This window comes from Rhinichthys klamathensis, unplaced genomic scaffold, assembly GCF_029890125.1.
Source record: "Rhinichthys klamathensis goyatoka isolate OS25496 unplaced genomic scaffold, OSU_Roscu_1.1 h1tg000213l_1, whole genome shotgun sequence".
NCBI classification, from domain to species: Eukaryota; Metazoa; Chordata; class Actinopteri; order Cypriniformes; family Leuciscidae; genus Rhinichthys; species Rhinichthys klamathensis.
The window spans coordinates 697,430-720,437 of NW_026606738.1; the positions used below are offsets into that span (position 1 = coordinate 697,430).

The 23,008-nt window shown below is 36.9% G+C and overlaps 1 protein-coding gene across 6 annotated transcripts in view; it reads left to right on the top strand.

Annotated features, from left to right (window-relative positions):
- The window catches only part of shank1 (SH3 and multiple ankyrin repeat domains 1), a 153,888-nt gene that overhangs the window by 80,233 nt on the left and 50,647 nt on the right, over positions 1-23,008 (top strand). For all 6 annotated transcript variants that reach the window (XM_056264052.1, XM_056264056.1, XM_056264057.1 and 3 more), the window contains one exon: positions 20,385-20,588. In XM_056264052.1, coding sequence (XP_056120027.1) covers positions 20,385-20,588 — 204 coding nt within the window. The remainder of the gene's footprint in view (positions 1-20,384; positions 20,589-23,008) is intronic.

A 23,008-nucleotide genomic window follows, 5' to 3' on the forward strand; every position in this document is an offset into this window, starting at 1 on the left:
TGTTAATGTTAACAACGTCAGCATTGCGTGACTACATGTAATGTCCTTGTTTTCGCATGGGTCCGGTTGTAGTCTCTTTTTTTCTGTAGTTTTTTTCACTCCGAAGTCCGAACGAAGTCTTTTGCATTTTACAGCGAGTGAATCTGTTGACACTGGTGATTGTCGTTTGAACCTTTCTGGATCCGCCATACAATTGATAAGTTATTGCTCATTGAATTTAAAGAATAAATAACATTTAAACTATAATGTATATTTTTCCCCTCTATCAAATGAATAGTATAAAACATAATCTCAGAGTACCAAAAATCCACTGAAAATGGTTGAGGCACATTAACTTTCTCTCAAAAGTGTATTTATAAGAATCTATATTTGAATCAGTTTTAGGGATATTTGGAAGATGGAATTTTGTTCGTTTTAACAGCTTCTGAACCTACCAAGCGTATAAAAAATGTGGTTTCGTAACTACGTTACCACATTGACATCCCAATATCTCTGGGATTGCACCATATAGGACCTTAAAAATGAATATTCCAAAAGAAAAATTTCATAAGACCAAAAATCTAAAATGACATTAAGATATCTTTAACACTTATTGAATTAAAGACATGTAAACTTTGGAAAATAATGTTTGTTTTTGGCACCTTTGGCAGAGGTACAGTATGTTGTATTCAACTGTTTGTATAGAGGGAAACCAAATACATTTCTAGTTTCAGTGTTATTTGTTCTTCAGACATTCTTCTTTAAACAAAATAACTATCAGCTGTTTGGCTGATAGTTATTATCGAGCTAACTATCGAGCTAAGGCAAGCTCTGCTTGCCTTAGCTCGATTCAAAACGGTAAGCTTGTAATAATGTTTTTAATTCCAGTGGTACTGGTGGATTTCCACGGGAGATTCGAGCTTGTCTTTGTGTCATTACGTCACATCTGTACACATAAAGAAGGAGTCTCGGCTAGTAGGCTATATTGCGTGTGAGGATGTTGGAGGTGGAGATTTATAGCCTTTTCTCACAGCACTTGATATAATTAAACGTATCAATTTGATGGCGGATCCAGAAAGGTTCAAACGACAATCACCAGTGACAACAGATTCACCCGCTGTAACATGCAAAAGACTTCGTTCGGACTTCAGAGTGGCTACAGAAAAAAAGTGACTGCAACCGGACCCATGCGAAAACAAGGATACATATCGGAAGGACATTACATGTAGTGTCACGCAATGCTGACGTTGTTAACATTAACAATTTGAGAACAAAGTATAATTTGCACGGTTTTGCGTGATATGATAAGCGATTTTTAGATTTAATCAGCGCGATTTACTGCAATGTCAGAACCAGAACAAAAGTGGATGTTACTTGTTCAGATGACATTTTCCGGTGAAAATTTTATGTTGGTCATACTTCCAAAAAGAATAATCTGTGATTCTGAATGCCAGTATCCACACCGGCGCGGTGACTGACAGCTGCACACTCTCCTCAAACATTGTGTTCATCCGCGCTGTGCCGTGTCGAACTACAACTCGTAAAGTTGATAATTCCACGAATGACTGCAATTGTAGATTTTGAACAGAGATGGCGACAAAGAGGAAAAACTGCAGCTTTAAGGCCTGTTCACACCGGGACGAATTTCACACGCGTTATTCGCCGACGTTTAACGCCTCGTGACTAAACAAAGGGCGCCTATGTGAGTGTGCACACCGAGGCGAAAAACGCCACGCGTAAAAGCGTAATTTTTTTTTTAAACGCCTCGGGTTCGTTTTTTTTGGTTTGACGCGTCGCGTCAAAAACTGTCCGACCAATGAGATTGGCGCTTTTGCTCACGTGTCTGGAGCTTCTGAAGTTACAGTAAAACACAACTTGGGGGCGCTCAAACACAAAACGGTCTTGCCGAGCACACATACGTAACGGCGAAGAAGATGCGCCAAGTAGCGTTTACACCATAGATATCCATAATAAAGGTTAGATGTCTCGTCCGCGCTGCTGGCCAATGGCCTTTATTATGGATATCTATGGTCTACACTGCCGGGAAGAAATAAGACGAGGAAGATGCAAGGCAAGATGAATGTAGAGCCGCTGGTCTCGTTGGTGTCGGAACATAAAGAACTATATGACAAACGCGACAGCGACTACAAAATAGGACTATTTCTGTTTTACATTAAGCGCCATCTAATGTCAGGGAATGAATTTGCATGTTCACTCGCCTCAACGTCAGCGAAAATCGCTTGGGTGTGAACACAAAAAACGCGTTGAAAAACGCTGACGAATAACGCGCGCCGATATTCGTCCCGGTGTGTACGAGCCTTTAAGATATAGATATCTTGAATACTTTTAGAGTAACAGGGTTGAAAACTTTAGAAAAATAATATTTATGCACCCAAGACAGGTATGTTCTATGCAATTGAGCTGATAGAAAAAAATGAGATACATTTATAGTTTTAACATTTGTTCTTCAGATATTCCTCTTTAAAAGAAAAAGTATCAGCTGTATGCAAAGTGACCCACATTTGGTTTTTGACCACTGAAAATGTGTACAATTGACCATACTCACAGAGCCACATTAAGATCTCCATATCTCTGAGATTGAACCATCGAGGACCTTCACAAGTGCTTTTTGACATTTTTGAATTGTCACTGTTGGCATATAATAAAACAAAGATTGCTAAAGTCAACATATTCTACTAATAGACCTACCAATCTCTTTGTTCAAATAAAATAATGATGCTGCCATCTTTCTAAAGTCATTTTTACACCCCTCTAATTGGTCTCAATCTCTGGTGAAAATTTTGACCCCCCCCCCTCTACAAAATAATGGATTACTCAGAAAATATACATCTGAGACATTTAATATTTTGGATTTCATCACTACTTATGTTTGTCTTTCTACAGAAAAAATATTAAAATCAAAAATTTGAGCCGGGGACCTCTGGTCGATTTGACACGGAATGACCCAATAACATTATGTAAGATTTACATACATGAGACCGTTTCAGATTACAGCAATGGTTGCCTTCTTTATCATTGGGGATAGTTACTTTTATGAGCATATTTTGATGATAATATTGAAATGGTGGTGTCTCCATGATTAGCTCAGTTACTCAGTTGCAAAAAAAAAAAAGTCACAAAAATGATAAGTTTCCATATATCTTTACTGAATGTCATGTAATTATTCACTGATTTTGAGATGTCGTTCAGAGCTGCCCAGCCTTTTTTGAGTTTTCAGAAGTTGGTTGTTGCAACAAGACAGCAACCTAAAGCACAGGAGTATATCAACAACAGATTGACTTCAAGAGGCCCAGTCCTGACCTCAACTCAACTGAGATGCTTTGAAACGACTATAGGAGTGTGATTCACTCATGACATCCCAAGATTATTGCAGAGCTGAAACAGTTTTGTAAATCAGAATAGTGTAGAATTCCTCTTGACCTCCTGTGAGTCTGATCCACAATTACAGGAAATGTTTGGTGGAGGTTATTGCTGGCAAAGGATTCGACCGAAATTGTTATTATTAAATCCATTATTAATCCATTATTATTAAATCTATTCTTACTTTTTTTGACCCTGCACTGTAAAGGTTTACATAATGTGTTCCAGTGTTTAAGCAAACGTTATGTTTGTCTATTTTTGATCAGATTAGATTTTATGAAAAATTTTGCCCTACAGTACATCTACATGTAAATAGTTTTAACTACACACTGGATTTCTGTAGTTCAGACTTATCCAGAGTAAGGTTAAAAAAAAAAGTATATATAAATTGGTTTGTCATGCACAGCAACCATGATGTAACCTGACTACGTCAGACTTCGTTCTTCCGCTCAATTTCAGTTCGCTTCTACTCAGTCTGAGATAGCGACCTATCTCTCAGTTTTCCTCTGGCCTGAAAACAGCCGGCCAATCAACGAACAGAGGGCGGGCTGAGAGCCGTGACGTAGACGCTACAGCGCCGAGTTTAAGATTGTATTTTAGGTTAGGGAAATCGAAAACGACCGCGGATATGGAGATTCGGGATGCAATTCGCTCTGTTGTGGAGTTTCTTTAAAATTGAAAGTAGATTATATCTGGTCTGGGCTATTTTGTTATTTTTTGTTGTTGTTATATTTTGTCATGTCAGTGAGGCCATCTAATTTGTGATTCTATTTTTATTATAAGAATGATGTAGGCGTTTATAAGATTTTATTTTCTTCATCCTACTCCTGTTCTTCTTGTCATGGAATGTATTTTTGTTGTGTTTGTTGGATTTGTTAAATTGCTGTTGTGGCATTTCGTGTTGCATTACCATGAAAAGAGGATACATAAATAAATTAAATTAAATGAAATATTCCCGGCATTTGCAAACTGAAGCCCGAACAAGAAGAGTGTTTGTTAAAATTTTGAATGGAGGTGATGTTTAATTTGGAGAGAGAGGTGAACCAATGATTTTATACTTCAGACAAGCCCCCCCCCCCCCCCCCCCCCCCCCCTTCCTTTCAACTTTTCAATTTTGTCATTCCAGACTCTGTCTACGAAGCAAAGCGAAGTAGCAGAGTTTGGTATTACCAGACTAACCATAATGTGTTATAGCAGCAAATGTTGGCACTTTTCTCTTCTGTATAATATACGCATTCTGTAAGGATCTTAGCCCCAGAAACATTAATGTAGTTTGAATCAGGCTAATCTAGGACATAATGTGGGACAACTAAACACAATTATGTGCATTTTGTAAGGGTCACAGTAGCAAATCTGTCCTAACATGAGCATATTCTTGCCTGATTGTTATTTGATAAAGACTCATTTGTCGCTCTGACAGTCAAAATTGCAAAAAAATGTGTTCATGTATGTAATGCATTATGCACAATTTCTTTCCTTCTGTGGGTGCTGGACATACAGTAATAGAGATGCTGTTAAAAAAGAGGCACGTTAAAAATAATTTTACATCATTGCACATTTAATCTCAAAGATTTGTTAACTTGGTACATTTAAATGGACTATGAGGACCAGTCTCATAAAGTCATCGGAGCAGAACAGTTTTCACTATTAAACAAACTATTAAGCATTTTTGATATTTTAACTTTAACTAAATGTTGTACCTCTTGAAACCAAGCTTAATGAGATATATTCTTTCCCTCTATACTCTGAGTCAAAGTAATGGATTCAAAACAGAATATTAGTTAAAGAACTGAGAAAAACAAGTATGAAAAAGGCAAAAGAGGGAAAAGTGAGGGAAAGATGTAACTCTTAAACAGAATCTTTATCAACAAACCCTTTAGACCAGGAGATGCAAGCAAGGACATTTAGGTACATTTTGTTTAATTAAGTAATCTGTTTAGAACCTTTATCTATAAATTGTTCCTCAACACAGGATGTCTAGCTTATTGTCAGTGGAAAAAAAGAGGACAGTATTATGAAGAAGGCTGTGGTTTGGATCTGAAAACAATAGCTCTTAGATTAACGCTAAATTACTATAATTAGATATCATTATAATAAATCATTTTCCGCGTTGATTATCATTCCAACGAAATTATTCACAAGGGTACAAATGAACTCACATTTGCATCTGTGTTGTGTGTCTTAAAAAAAAAAAAAAAAAAAAATATTTGCATTGTGTGCGTAGTGTTAATAGGATAGTTTAACAATGAAAAATTCTGTCATTATTCACTAACCCTTATTTTGTTTAATTCCTGTACGGCTTTTATTTTTCCATGGAAAACGCAAGGAGATGTTGTGAAGAATGTTCACACTATTTTTTTCCATTCAGTGAAAGTGGATAGGAACTAGGGGGTGTCCAGTGCCAAAAATTAAATAAATAATTAAAGCACCATAAAAGTAGTCCAAAGGACTTGTGTGCTATATTCTACGTCTGAAGCCAAAAATTAAATAAATAAATAAATAAAGCACCATAAAAGTAGTCCAAAGGACTTGTGTGCTATATTCTATGTCTGAAGCCATATGATAGTTGTACACATGACTATATAGTAGGTGAAAAACAGTATGTGACAAAAGAAGTGTCCGAATTCACAGTACTCAAAATAAGAGTAGGCAAAAAGTACCCGGATGACCTACTTCTTTCCGGCGAGATTCTGAAGTGTGCATTTGATGAACATTTTACTATCCCATGAGGCCATGGGAGAGGATTTGTGAATGGAAGTGAAGTAACTGACTGACGCTGGTAGGTCACATGATAATGACAACATGGCGAATGTATGTTCAGATTACAAGCATACTACAATCATACTATATAGAACTTACTTTTTTAGCAGTCATTAAAAATGACTTATTCAAAATAAGTACCTACTCAAGAGAGTATGCGATTTCGGACACCCATCATCTTTTGACTTACACAGAAAGAAAGTCTTATGGGTTTCAAGAGGCATGAGGGTGTAGAAATGATGATGACATTTTCATTTTTAGGCAAACTACTCCTTTTACGCATATCCTTGTTTCACTCGTCTTGATACTCTGTGAATACTTTGTGAAGTCATCCACTACACCTATGACCTCTCTCGAGCAGAACCCAACCCCGTGCACATACACTCCGTCAGATCACACTGAAACACGCACACCATAGCGCACTAAGGGACTGCTGAGATGTTTCTATGGCAACCTGCAGCTTGCTCCACTAATGAACTGGTTGCCATGGTGATGGGGATTGGCTGTGCGCAAAGTGAGAGACTGAATAACAGAGAGAGGAAGAATTTTCACACTTCTCTATGGTACTGAATTTACACACACACACACATTCTAGAGGAACGTGGTAGAGAAAGCAGGAAACTGACTGTTTCAGACTTAAACCCTAAACACATGCATGGACCAATCACAGCAACTCAAGGTCAGAGGATGGGATTTGATTCAAGCACCCCGCTGCAGGGCTGTTCCATTTTCACAGTTCCTGGAACAGTGCTGCTGTCCTAAAATCCAGCCTGTGCAGCTTGAAGCTAACATGTCCCTTAGCCTGGAGCTAGTGCTCAAGCTAGGAGGCTGCAAGGAGTTTTAGGCAATGTCATAGCAAGAACCTTGCGGAATTCCTGACATTACTAATAATCAAATATTACGGCACCTGAGCAGGCTATGAATTATAACTATTACTGCAGGCTAATTAATTAATTAGCATTGCCATTTAGCACTAGTGTGACCAAAGACTCAAATGAGTTAATGAAGCTGATGGCCAGTTGCTGGTCAGGGGTCGGCTAATCCGACAAGCAGTATGGCAAGCCGTTTTAACAATTAATCCTTAAAACCTACTAGAATCTATTTTCATGCTATTAGTACGCATTTTTTAGATACTAGTATCTATTCCATTATGTACTAGTGCTTATTCTTTAGGTACTAGTGCCTTTTTAAAAGATAGTAGTTATTCATTAAGGCGAGACACGGCAGGCAAAAACATCAGGGTTTTTTTCACTGGTCAATTTTGAGATTTTGGGCTATTTGTCTTCAATAACATGTCTTCTTTCAGACTTGTGGTGAAAATTTTTCCAAAATACACATTTAGGTCTTTTTTTACTACACTTTGTCTGTTTGCGTCTGTAGATTTCTCCTAAGTTCTAAATCAACATGCTGCTATGCGATCGCGATCTGCAACCTGTCATCACATACTCTCTCTCTCTTGCACATTGTTGTCGGATCCAAATATGGTCATTTCCTTTTATCAGCCACCAATCGTGAAAGTACAATGGGCATTTAACTCTAGAACCGAAATCTCATTGGCTGATGTCAATTTCTGACAACGTGATTCGTTCAGATGCATCCCGTGATGTGCTCTGACATTTAGATGTGTGTTTTTGACACTTTTTCTGTTCAGTTGAAGGCCATAAATGCTGTGTTATAATGTGATAAGTTGTAATGTGATTTAGGTGGTTTGTTAGCCTGACTTCGTCATACTCATATTCTAGTCAGAATGTGAGTCTGATACTACTCCAAAGGGCTTTGATTATGAGGCGTGTCTTAACCGAACCGGGAGAAAAAAAAAACTCTGCACTCAATTGGATAGACCTACAACCAATGAGAGCAACGCAGTAAGTCAACTACTTTGCATAGCACAGTTGTCAACTACAGAACTCAAATGCACGCACGCTGGAAGAAGTAAAATAACGAGTGTTGCTTCTTTTACTTGGTCCTCTATGAGTGCGACCAAAGGAGAAACCACAACGACCACAGGGTTTTCATTGCGTCCCATCTTCTTAGTGACCATCGGAGAGGGCTGATAAATTAAACTTTTGCCGAATCCCGTAGGAAGGACGGCAAACACATCTTTCCGATCGACAGTTCTCTGTTCGTCTATTAAAATTAATGCGCTGTCGATTTCTTTTACAACAGACGCGATAGCGGAATCTATACATCTCAGTTCTCCAGCGGCAGTCATCTCTGAGGGAAACCAGTTAAGCGCTCTCTGATAACGTGAATATTACGTCCCTGCAGATCATCTGTCCATCATCGTATAAAGCCTGGCAATTTGATTGGCCCGAACATTTTTTGACTGATCATAATTACTCCTCAATGGAGCGAGTCCAGACCGAACTTCCCGACCAAAAAATGTTGTGGGCGGGGTTCGGGCTGGCATCCAGGCTAGTGGTTTGGATTGTTGTTGCTAATGATTTGATAAGATATTGTGTCTGTAAATAGTTGTTTCCAGTAAAAAAAGTATGAATTTTTACATTACAAATCTTTAAATGCTGTTTTCTCAAAATGAGTTTTTTGTCATTCTCCAGTAGAAACATCTCAACCTGTGTATGTACACCAAACTTTCCAGTTATACACTTAGCAGTATTCTGAAGATATTTTCAGAGGGATTTGTTTATAAATCATTCCTGGCCTGATTTATGTGACATTTCAATAAAACAAATATGGCGAGAATTGATTTTTTTAAGGCTATGGACAGTATATTTTGATTTCCTAGGTAATGAAAGCATATATCCTGAAATCCCTCTGAAATTATTTTTTCATCTTGTGTGTAAACAAAATGAAAAAATAATTTTGCACCTGGCTTTATCATATGTTCAGATCTATCTGCCGAAAATATATGGAAAATGATGCATATTTAATGAGAGAATGCCTAATTTGCATAATTAAACATACAAATTTCAAAAACTTGTAATACATTTTTTTATATACTTGTGTAAATAATTAACTGAGAAAGTTTCATGGTGATATCTATTATTTAAAAATTTTACCCTATTCACCTGTAGTGTCTCGCCTTAAATACTAGTTCTTATTTTTTTTAGAGACTGGTACTCATTCATTAGATACTAGTACCTAAATAGACACTAGTAGTTTATTAATTAGATTCTAGTGCCTATTAAATAGACACTAGTAGTTTATTAATTAGATTCTAGTGCCTATTAAATTGGTACTAGTACTTATTTATTAGATACTACAACTTATTCATTAGTTACTAGTCCTTATTATTGTCACAGTCATCATCTGCACCATTCTGTCTTCGTCTGCACTACTTCTCAGAATCCTTATTGTCTCCACACCTGCACTCACTCCCTCATTTATCCTCACCTGTTCATCGTCATCATCATCATCGTTGTCACCTGTGATCACCTCTTCATTGTTTGATTTGTGTCTGTATTTAGTTTCCGTCAGTGATGCGCGGGTCACTGTATAAACAACCCGCACCCGACCGACGTTTTCAACTAACCCGCCCGCAACTCGGACCGCAAAAAAAAAGAAAGAAAATATTGTACCCGACCCGCATTTTTTAAAAGTAGTAAATGCTCATCGTAGCGTCATTGAATTGGACATGGCCATTAGACGTGTAACACAAATGTGTAAATAGCATCACAAGAAGTAGGCTAATTGTCTATTAATAAACATGAAGTTGACGTTACTGACTCGCGATCTTCGCAGTAGTGAATGCGCCAGAGAGAAATGCACATTTCATACAGATAAGCAGAGAGCAGTCCGTTTTCTTTCGTTTTGAATTGTTCTGTTTACAAGTAGACATTTCAATATAGATATATTTTTCAGGTCTGTGAAGTAGGCTACCTTATACGCTGAGTTTCGGTTAATTTATGAGACGCGCTCCAGTTCACGCGCTGGCGCCTCCGTGTCGTGATTATCTTGTCTGCTATATTTACTTCTTATTTGTTAAATCCAGGCAATTGGTTGATGGAACATTGATAAAAAAAAAGATGCAATTAGTACAAATCGAAATTCACTTTAAAGAAAGGCTTTGTGTCTTCTGTTTGAGGTCTCTGTGAAAGTTTTAAAACCGTCTTTAGTGCCGCTTCAGAGCGGTCACGTCCTTACATTGTTTTTTCCTCTAAATGTGAACACGAAAAATAAAATAAAATGAATATTTTATGTTCTGTGGAGAGCCAACCCTTCTTCATCCGGTGGGTAGTATTACTTTTGATTTGCGCAGTGTAATTCACAGAATAAAAAAATAAAAAAATTTGCCTCCTAAAAGTTAAATATTTGTTTTGTCACGCATGAATGGGCGTGTAGCCTATTTCCCTCATATAAATATAAAACGCATGTGTAGACTGATATGTTTCTAATGTCTGGACTCCTTTAAGGGGGTATGGATAAACAGACATTTCAATATATTGGTAGCCTATTAAATGCATTTTCTGAGAATTTATAGGCCTATTTCAAGGTTTGACTGCAAATGTCACGTCCATAACGCTGGAATTCCCCAATTTTAAATAATCTATCCTCAACTAGTTTTGTTGTGTTTGTCTACGTATTTTATAATGTTAACTTCAAAATTCAAATAATACTAATAAAGATGTGGTAGCATTGGATCTGGACGGGGAGGATAACTCTTGGAGTTGGAAGGGGTGTGTCGCGATTCTTTAGGTTCGTGGATCTGAGTGTCGTGATTTCGGTTTCATATCGCATATCGTTACAGCTACATATCTTTCCTCTCTCCGCCTCAATCTCTACCTGCAGACTGAGCTCGTGCGTCATCTTCGTGCCAGTTATTCAGCCAATAAAGTGTAGGCCTATGTATTTCATAGAAAATTGTGTCTAGTAGCTAGCCTACTATATAAATTACAAAGTTTTAATTGACATCTTTATTTCAAACGACCCGACCGACCGCGACCCTATTATCATTAAAAATATTTTTGGATGACTCGTAACCGCGGGTAACCGCGGGTGACCGCAGGCACCCGCTCATTTTGGATCAACCCGCGCATCACTGGTTTCCATCTGTTCAGTTAGTCCTTGTCGGTTCTTGTTAATGTTTCGGTGTTTTATGTGTGTTAACCTTCTGCCTGTCATCCCTGTACCTGGGTTTGGAATTATTAGTAAATGTTTGAATTGAAGCCTTTTGACTCTGTCTCTTCTTCAGCCCGCACCACATCCGTGACAATTATTAGATAGAACCTATTAAATAGATACTATAGTTCTTATTCATTAGATACTAGTACTTATTTCGATAGTGACTAGTAACTATTCTTTTGTTACTAGTAACACATTTTTAATTTTTGCCATTGATTTCTATGGGGATCTGTCATTCAGATATCAACTATTCAGTTCTGACTAGTATGTATTCCAATTGTGACTAGTACGTATTTATTAGACTAGTAGTTATTCATTAGGTACTACTTATTTTTTAGATACTAGTACATATTACTAGATACTAGTACTTGTTCGATAGATACTAGTACTTAGAGTGCTTTCACATCTGTAGTTCGGTTCATCTGGTCCGGACCAAGGGCGAAAATGTTTACTTTGTAGCATTTTTCAGGCGTTTTGGTTCCTTTTCACACCACACTGATTGCTGTGGTCCGAATCAGTTGATGAGTTGATGAAACGAACCAAAATGCAGTCACGTGACAACATCCACATCACTCGTTGGCCAGATGTGTCTTGAACGTATTTCCATAACTGCACTTCAATTGGTCAGAATTAACGTGCGGGTAAATTCCACAGATGTATGAAACCCCCTTTCCCTGAGCTGTTTGCTAAACAAAGCAAAGATTTAGCTGTTCTTCGAGTTTTTGAAAGTTGGGACCTAATATGGTCATCAGACCAAATTTCTATGAGGCTCCGCACCTCCTCACAACTCCAAGTCAACAAACATGGAAAGATGTCAACAAACATTAGTCCTCATCCCATAATGCACAGCGCAGCTGACTACGGCAGCTGGTTTAGTCCAAAAATGCGCAGTTCTTTGGCAGTTGGGTCTGTTTGAGGTCGATCATGTTCTCACCACTAACGAACTGCTCCAGAGTTCGTTTGAAGTGTACCGAGACCACCTCTTCGAGGAGGTGCTTTTGGTGCGCACCTGAGTGCGATTGCTGCATTCACACCAGCCCAAACGAACTGCACCAAGGGGGACAACAAACTGTAGTGCGATTCAACCCAACTAAATGAGGCAGGTGTGAAAGCACCCTTAGTCATTAGATACTAGTACCTATTAAATAGATACTAGTTCCTATTAAATTGATACTTGTAGGGAAGACGTTTTAACATTTAATCATTTAAACCTACTAGTATCTCATTTCATGCTACTAGTACTTATTTTTTAGATACTAGTAGTATCTATTCCATTAACTACTAGTACTTATTCATTAGCTACTAGTGCTTATTCTTTAGATACTAGTGCCTTTTATTTAGATACTAGTGCTTATTCTTAAGCTACTAGTACCTTTTTAAAGATACTAGTACTTATTCATTAGATACTAGTCCTTATTTATTGGATACTAGTACTTATTCATTAGATACTACTCCTTATTCATTAGATACTAGTACTTATTCATTAGATACTAGTACTTATTCATTAGATACTAGTACTTATTCATTAGATACTAGTACTTATTCATTAGATACTAGTACTTATTCATTAGATACTACTCCTTATTTATTAGATACTAGTGCTTATTCATTAGATACTACTCATTTATTAGTTACTTATTCATTAGATACTACTCCTTATTCATTAGTTACTAGTACTTATTAGATACTAGTACTTATTCATTACATACTAGTACCTATTAAATAGATACTAGTACTTATTTCAATAGTGACTAGTAACTATTCTTTTGTTACTAGTAACACATTTATTTTTTTGCCATTGACTTCTATGGGGATCTGTCATTCAGATATCAACTATTCAGTTCTGACTAGTATGTATTCCAATTGTGACTAGTACATATATATTAGATACTAGTAGTTATTCATCAGGTACTAGTACCTATTAAATATATACTAGTACCTATTACTAGATGCTTGTACCTATTGAATAGATACTAGTACTTATTCATTAGATACTAGTACCTGTTAAATAGATACTAGTACTTATTCAATAGATACTAGTACTTATTCAATAGATACTAGAACTTATTCAATAGGTACTAGTACCTATTTATTAGACACTAGTATCTTTTGTAATTGTTACAAGTAACTATTCTTATCTTACTAGTCACAACTGCTTTTTTACTAGTCTTATGTTATGACTAGTCAGAATGGCCACTGTAGAGTTCAATTATATATTTACTATATTTACTATTCAATACTATATATTTACTAGTCACAATTGGAATACATACTAGTCAGAACTGAATAGTTGATATCTGAATGACAGATCTCCATAGAAGTCAATGGCAAAAAAAGAAATTTGTTACTAGTAACAAAAGAATAGTTACTAGTCACTATTGAAATAAGTACTAGTATCTAATGAATAAGTACTAGCATCTATTTAATAGGTACTAGTATGTAATGATTAAGTACTAGTATCTAATAATAAGTACTAGTAACTAATGAATAAGTACTAGTATCTAATGAATAAGCACTAGTAACTAATAAATAAGCACTAGTATCTAATAAATAAGGACTAGTATCTAATGAATAAGTACTATTATCTTTAAAAAGGTACTAGTACCATAAGAATAGGCACTAGCTAAAGAATAAGCACTAGTAGCTAATGAATAAGTACTAGTTCTTAATGGAATAGATACTAGTATCTAAAAAATAAGTAGGGGAGAGCCGGGACGATTGAAACGTGGGACGGATGAAACAGAGATTTCCTTGAAAACAACTCACGTCATTTACGTCAAATTTCGTCAGCACTTACAGCACGCAATGCCTATCAGACCCGCGAAAACATTTCTTTTTTACGTCATGTCGTTTTAAAGGTAGAGCCGGAAAGCTGTTTTTGAGTGCGGTTAGTGAATCCTTTCGTGCAGTACTTTTTTTTGACTGACAAGTTGTATGTTTTCATGTGCCATTGTAATAATAATATGGAAGGTGTATTAGTACTGCAACACATCCTTAAGTGTGTAATATCAGAGTTTTTTAGTTTAAGTGTAAAACGGGTTTAACTGGCAGGAGGCGCTGTCGGGACGGTTGAAACAAGTGTTTCAACCGTCCCGACAGCGTATCCTGCCAGATACATCTGGTCATAGGAAAACCGCGGTTGACCTTGTTTTCTTCATAATAACAGGCTATTCAACTAGCAAACACTCAATATGATTTAAGGAAGAAATTTAAGAATATGAATTGTAAACGGATTCGTCAAAATAGCATATTAGAAAGAGCACTCAAAATGCGCATGGCTTATCGCCTATTGTTTATTGGGCGACAGAACAAAATGGTTAATATGAACCTTTAAATTAAAATAAATTACAAAACATGTTTGTAACAATTATGTACATAATAACATTGTTAGGTATTGTTCATAAAAACAAGCATTAGATGAATAGTTGCCGTTTAAACTGTAATGTTTCATCCGTCCCACCCCTGTGTTGCAACCGTCCCACTCAGGCGGGACGATTGAAACAAAGCACAACTCCCATTTAAAGTCAATTTTTACTTAAATCATTCTATATTTGTACCGAATAACACATGACACTTAGAGAACACATATGTGAGTTGTTGATAACAAAAACAAAAAAAATCTATCTGTAACCTTATCTTAGAAAACGACGTTTATCTGAAAAGTGTTTCAACCGACCCGGCTCTCCCCTACTAGCAGTGTTGAGCATTTTACTTAAAAAAAGTAATTAGTTATAGTTACTAGTTACTTCTCACAAATAGTAACTGAGTTAGTAACTGAGTTACATCATTATAAAAGTAACTAATTACCAGAGAAAGTAACTATTGCGTTACTTAAAGGGATACTCCACCAGTTTTTCTTATTAAACTATGGTATTCCCTTAACTAAGACGAGTTGATACATACCTCTCTCGTCTCAGTGCGTGCACTATATCGCTCTGTATTGCCGCAAAACTATGTTAGCACTTAGCTTAGCCCATGCATTAAATATGGGCCAAGCAGAGAAGCGACCAAACACTTCCACGTTTTTCCTATGTAAACACAGTTACTCGAGTAGTGTAACTTGACCTGGGGGCTGTTCCATAAACCAAGATTAGAGTATAAGCCAGGCTTATTTCGGTTAGTCAGGCTTATTTTTGGTAGATTCGGTTTCATAAATCAAACTTAAAAAAGTTCAAACTCAGTTACCCTGGCAACTTATGCTGGGAAACTAGCCTGGTCCAGGGCAGGCTAACTGTCAGGCTAAGCCTCAGTTGTTACACAGATCCTCAACACTGACCGACAAGAACACAATGATATTACCACTGACAGTCTCTAATACCATTATTGGACTTTATAAATACACAGTATACAGAAAATCAACTTAAATAAGGCTACAATATAGACACATATATAAGGCGTTTTAAAGTTGTCCGTTTAGGACATGTCATTTTTGTAATAAAGACATTTTAATTAAGGAATGCCTCGGTTATCAGAGAATTCTTTTTTCTACACTGTCTCATATATATATATATATATATATATATATATATATATATATATATATATATATATATATATATATATATATATATATATATATTATGTACTTTATTATGTCTTTCAATTCAAACACATTTAACACAATTATACAAATGGACAGTTCCTTTAAAGACATTATTTTCCCCCAATAAATATTCCTTATTTTTCCTTCTACTTTTTTTCTTTTGTGATAATACCAACACATACATATAAATAAAACAATAAATAAATATTAATAAAAATATAACATTCACATATATCAAACTCTTATAATGAATGACACATAATTCCTAATAGTTATTCAAGTAATATTATTTAAATATCAAATATTCAATATTAAATAAGTAGATAAATAAAATTACAAATAACTAGAAATAAAAGGGAAGGTTACATAAAAATGTAGTAAATGTAGGCCAATATATATTCCTTTATTTTATGGAATATTCTTTGATTTTAGAGTTGCACATATCTTTTCAAAATGTATACATTTGTTCTTAATTTAATGTTATCCTCTCCATAATGTACTTTAGAAACTAAATCTAACCACTCATTTAAAACTGGGGATTCTTGCTTTCTCAAAAAAAAATCATTGCATTAAAAGCTGCAATTCTCAGCATTCTAAATAAGTATAGGCCTATATCTTTATTAGCATAGGTCCTATACCCAAAACTATATTTTGTATCTTTATATATTTAGTTTCTTAAAAAAAATCTTCCCTGAATTAGGCGAATTCTGTTCAATTTTTTTTATTTAGGCCTATTAGAAGTATAAAATGAGTGTAATGAGCTAGAAGTTCACTGCAACTTATCCAACATCCTAAAGAGAAATTATTATAATTAGAAGATATTTCTAGTGTTCTAAAATATCGCATTTTAATTTTCCAAGCAAAATGTATATTTTTTAATCAGAATTATTGCGCTCCTATTTGGCGCGCATGCGCGCAGCAGCGCTCGTTCAATATGAAGATTAGCAGCAAAATGGATACATTTGCACGACTTTCTAACATTTACAGAAGGAGAATATAACTGTAAAATGTAATTTTTGCACTGAGGGGGAACAAAAAAACATGTCACAAATGCATAAAACAGCACAAAAACTACGCTGTTTGATGATGGATCGATTTGATCCACGATCGACCTCTAGGGCTGCTTCAGAAACGCGTGCACACGCAATTATCTAGACTAGATAAACCTGGATCAAATTAGTGAGATTGTGTGAACTTCAATTACCTTTTATGGAACCACTTTAGCCCCAACTTATTTGTTAGGCTCATTCAAGTCCGGTTTTGGAGTTTAATCCCCGCTTTTCTAAGCTTCATTTATGGAACAGCCCCCTGGGCTGGTGACACAAAATAAACCGTTGCGCTTTTCTAAGCGTTTAAAATTGATGACTATATTGTATGGCGGAATACCATAACAAGTGCTTTTGAGCAGTTCGACTTGGCGCAATAATATCTTCACTAGTGAAAAGTCCTCTTACCGGCCCCCTGCTTACTCTCCCCCTCCCTCTGACATTTCCGTCAATACAACCAACGTGGCTTTTACTACCTGTGCTATTAGCAAACTGCAGATCATTTGCAATGGCGGACTTTGTAGATGATTATGACTTCTTTGTAGAAGACCCAGAGCCATATCTGTTTGAACCCGAGTACACGGAGGAGGAATTAGCTCTTATGGACCGTGAGAGGAAAGAAAGATATGATCCAGAACAGACCGGAGCTGGCGAAAGACCACGGGCAAACAGCAATTGGTGGTGCAAGTGTGACTGTTGCGAACAGATGCCGACCGAAATTGAGAGCCTGTGCTGTTTAGAATGCTAACTAGCTTCCAACAACCTGTTACTTCGTCAACTCCGCTCGAACTACTACTACCGGCGCATGTCACGTTGGTTGTATTGACGGAAATGTCAGAGGGAGGGGGAGAGGAAGCGGGAGCCGGTAAGAGGACTTTTCACTAGTGAAGATATTATTGCGCCAAGTCGAACTGCTCAAAAGCACTTGTTATGGTATTCCGCCATACAATATAGTCATCAATTTTAAACGCTTAGAAAAGCGCAACGGTTTATTTTGTGTCACCAGCCCAGGTCAAGTTACACTACTCGAGTAACTGTGTTTACATAGGGAAAACGTGGAAGTGTTTGGTCGCTTCTCTGCTTGGCCCATATTTAATGCATGGGCTAAGCTAAGTGCTAACATAGTTTTGCGGCAATACAGAGCGATATAGTGCACGCACTGAGACGAGAGAGGTATGTATCAACTCGTCTTAGTTAAGGGAATAACATAGTTTAATAAGAAAAACTGGTGGAGTATCCCTTTAAAAAAAAAAAAAAAAATCAAATAGGCCTATGTCAAATAATTTGGATGCCCCCAGTATTAAATATGTTAAATTAATGAAATGGGCACTTAATAGTGTAGATTAGTGTTCAATGTTTTATAATAATAATTTATTCTATTTTAATGTTGCTGTGGGACAATGTGAGAGACGCCTATTAAATTCAATATATTATTCTAAATATTAGCATTACTATTGTAGAACAAAAAAACATTATAGATGGTTTACTTAATATCGCACAGACCCCAACTGGCCAACAAATAAGTTTAAAAATAAATTATGCTTCTTAATAAATGTACCAAAAATGAATAAATAATAATAAAAAATATACATACTCTTTGTGCATATTAAAATGATAAAACTGTTACTCACAACTAGTAGACATACTGTAGCCTGAGTATTTTCTTCCTAACAAAAGTAAACAGTTTAACAAGTGCTCTCTCAATATAATACTGAACAATTTACCAAAAAAAAAATAATACTAAAATATAATATTTTGGGGGTTTATTTTTATAACCTATAGCGAACGTCATCATCAGAGATTATTTAAGCCAAATTCTAGACATGTTTGCCGCACGTGTTTACAACCGGTCAAACAAAGATGTTTTCTGTGAATGTTCCCTGCAGAATATTTTCGGGTTTATTTTATAACCTAAACAGAACGTTACCTGACGGTAATTTTTTAGATTTTATTTGTATAACCATGTAAATTAATTAACGTTGCAGATATGTGTAATTTATTTATAAACAAACTATATAATGCTCGGACACCCTCGGTCTCTCTTGCGCAACTGTTGAGCGCGCTCTCGGACACATTCGGTCTTTCTCGCGCATTGAGCGCGCTCGCGCCAATCGCTTCGCTTTTGTCCACTCCGGTGCCTCATAAACACACACACACACACACACACCAGAGAAAAAAACTTAGCAGGTCCTATGGCGGAGAGAGAGCCTACTCGGATGAAAGCCGCTTCAGTGAGTTCAATTATAGTAACGCCACATTTATTTTGTCAGTAACGGTAACTGCGTTGTAACGGGGGAAACAGTAATTCGTTTGATTACTCGTTACTGAAAAAGATAACGCCGTTAGTAACGCCGTTTATTTATAACGCCGTTATTCCCATCACTGCCTACTAGTAGCATGAAAATAGAGACTAGTAGGTTAAAATTATTAAATGTTAAAACGGCTTGCCATACGCCTTCTGCAATTCAGTTCGTTTCCTGTGTCACCTCTCTTTGATATGTTATGTTTCCTATATATGTTGTTGGTTCATTAATATTCAACATATTATTTGCATACTGATTATTTAAATAGTAGGCCTACTAGTATCTATTAAGGTAAGGATATCTTTGATCTAAAATGTTACTATTAACTAAAAAATAAGCAATAGTTCTATTTTTCTTAACAAGTTCGGTATAATTAAATACTAGACACTATTGGAATAAGCACTAGTATCTAAAGAATAGGCACTGGTACCTAAAGAATAAGCACTAGTAGCTTATGAATAAGTACTAGTACTTAATGGAATAGATACTAGTATCTAAAAATAAGCACTAGTAGCATGAAATAGATACTAGTAGTAGGTTTTAAGGATTGAATGTTAAAACGGCATGCCATACAAGCAGTGCTGTTTCACCTGAGTGAATCACAATGTCTCCCTCTAGTGCACACTGGACAGAACTGTCTTTTTTCCCCTCTTCAGGGTCAATAGGGATAAATAGGGTCCAATTTTTGTAGTTATTATTAATGAATGAAAACATAAGTATATTTATTAATATGTAATAAAATGTGAAATATGTCAAAATAAAAACTGAATTATAATTTTAAAAATACAAAACATTTGTTCAAATGTTTGGTGTCATTTTTTTTTAAATTTTTTTTTTTTATTGTTCTAGGATGCATTAAATTGATCAAAAGTGCCAGTAAAGAAATTAGTAAAGTTACAAAATATTTAAAATAAATGCTGTTCTTTTGAACTTTGTTCATCAAAGAATCCTGAAAAAAAAAGGATTTTCTGTATTTTCATGGTTTCCACAAAAATATTAAGCAGCACGACTGTTTTCAAGAGAATTAGAAATAGAAAACCATTAAATTGTAATAATATTTCACAATATTGCTGTTTGTATTTTGAATCAAATAAACATAGAGACATCTTTCAAAAACAATAAAAAAAAAACCTAATCAACCCCAAAACCTTGAACGGTAGTGTCGATATTTTAAATTGAAATGTAATATTATTATAATATATTATTTTAATATAATATAATATTTGTATATAATAAAATGCAAATAGCTGTTTATCTAACAGTCTTTTTTCCCCCTGTCTATCTCTGTAGAAGTGTCTGAGGTTCAACCCTGATGCAACCGTATGGAAGGCGAAGCAGCAGGTGTTGTGTAGTCTAACCGAATCCCTAAGGGATGTTTTAAACTATGGCCTTTTCCAACCTGCCACTGACGGGCATGATGCCAAGTTCCTGGAGGAAGAGAGGCCGCTCCGCGAGTACCCACAATCCTTTGAGAAAGGAGTACCCTACCTGGAGGTATACCTTCCTTTTATTCTCCTCTTCATTTTATCCATTTTTTGTAACTTTTTTTTTTTCACTCTCGTTCCATAATTGAATGTTAATGTTGGTGCTAGGAAACTGCTGCTTCAAATTGTTTGTTGCCTAGGTGATGATAATTCTTTAAGCGGCTTCTCTGGTAACTATGAATCCTAATAACCCTGATATGGTTTACTGGAGATTTGTCTTGCACTGAAAAAGATTAAAATGTTTTTTTATTATTTGTAGAGCACAGGGTAATTACTATTATACAACAATAGGCAACACAAAGTCTAATTAATTCACAAGAAGCCAAGCCCTTTTCATTTGAAGTTGACATTTTCTTTTCAATCTGATACCAAATGCTAGCCTGGTAATACCAGACTCTGCTACTTCACTTTGCTTCGTACACAGAGTCTGGGATAGCATAATAGAGAAGTGTTTTCTCTCTCGCTAGGGGGCGCGTACTGAAGTTTAAAATCATTGGTTACCCGTAAGCCAATCAGATAAGCTTGTTTATGACGTATGTTATGCGCCGACACAGCCATCGAACCACAGACATCATGCATCGAACACAAATCTATGATCGAACTTTCACTGTAAACACTTGATGATGCGAGCGAAATACCCGAGTGAACATGGCTGTAAACGACTTTTTTGATCTGTGAGTGATGTGATAGAATGACTGCTGCGCTTGACAGGGCACAAACGAGCAGAGAGAGAGAGAGAGACAGAGAGAGAGCCCCGGCCGCGCGCGCGCACTCCCACGTCTACAAACAACACGAGCGCTGTCTTGCTCTCTCTCCCTCGCGCATATTCATAAAAATCAATCGACAAGATAGTAAGAGGTCGGAAGACCGCGGTTTCACGTGGAGCATTTGGAGATTTTTAGAGATTATAGACTCTAGGAACAACATCTCAATGAACAACATCTCAACTATAAAGGCCTGTCTCATATAAGTTAGACGCCTATCTCAAGTACAAGCCGGTGCAGTTCGACGATTTGGGCAAATAAAAGCCCGGGCTATTATTTGAAGTTTTATGGTATTTAAGACCTGGAAAAGAAAAGAGACACTGACCTGTCAAAAGGCTCCCCAGTTTCTCGCTGACGATCGGTAATAGTTGATAAATTAAACTTTTCCCAAAGGGAGTAGGGCCACAACATCACCTCCATTCAAAATGTTTAATACACACTCTTCGTGTTCGGGCTTCAGTTTGCTAATGCCGGGAATATTCTCCACAACAGAGCGAATTGCATCCGCGTCCATATCAGCGGTCGTTTTCGATTTCCCTGACCTAGGGTGTTTCTCAAAACCAAGAATGCAAAGAACGGACTTGTGTTCTTGGGGAGAACGCTCTTGCTAGTTGTTCTTGGAAGAATGAACTCACAAGGTAACGAGCACACAGAACGCTGCTGACAGTTTGAGACGATGTGTTCTTGCTGGTATTGCGCAATAATTCCCCCGCACAGACACCGTCTCCAGTACCCAAACATAACGAGAATTATTGACGATAACAGCCAGGCTGCAATGGTCTCTTGGCTGTGGGGAAAAACGAGTCTGTGAGCAAACTGGCCGGTTGGCTCGATAGCTAACGTTACACCCGCAGGCGCTTATGGAGATTCTCACTTCCGAAAACGTTTGAGCACATTTTCGATTAGCCATACATTTTCGTAAAATGCCAATATTTGAAATCTACACAGTTGATTTCTCGCATCAAATGTTCTCAGAAGTGAATTTAGTGATGAAATAGTGTACGTAATTGTAGAAAAACGAAATACTGTATTGACCTGCCTCTCCTTCCTCGAATGCCGAATTGAATGCTGGGATATTTCTGCTGTCAAGTTCACACAAGTTACCAGCCGATGCATCCTCGGTAAAATGGGCGTGTCAAGAACACATCCGGGATTTTTAACTGTTCTTGCCAAAATGCAAACTTGTGTATTGGGACAGTACTTGGGCCACAAAAGATGACGTTTCACAAGAACACAAGGACACAAGTACAGACAAGAACACAGATTGAGAAAGGCCCCTAATCTTAAACACGGCGCTTACCGACTACGTCACGGCTTTCAGCCCGCCCTCTGTTCGTTGATTGGCCAGGCTGTTTTCAGGCCGGTGGAAAACAGAAAGATAGGCCCTGTCCCAAATGGAACCCTAAGCACTCGCGGTCTTCCTCTGAGTCCGCACTTTCGCGACGTAACGCCGCTTTGAATGTCGGGAAGAAGTCTGCTGTGGAGTCCGCATCAGCGCGGGCTCGGCAAAAGTGCGCATCAAGGGCGCAAATCGACCGCAGAGGGGGCGCTCGCGAGCACCCTTCTGAGATCTAAAAATGACAAATGGGACACACTACGGTCTCACGGACTTAACGGACACGCGCACGCGGCAGCCATTGTAAGTCCACAAGACCGAAAGTGCACA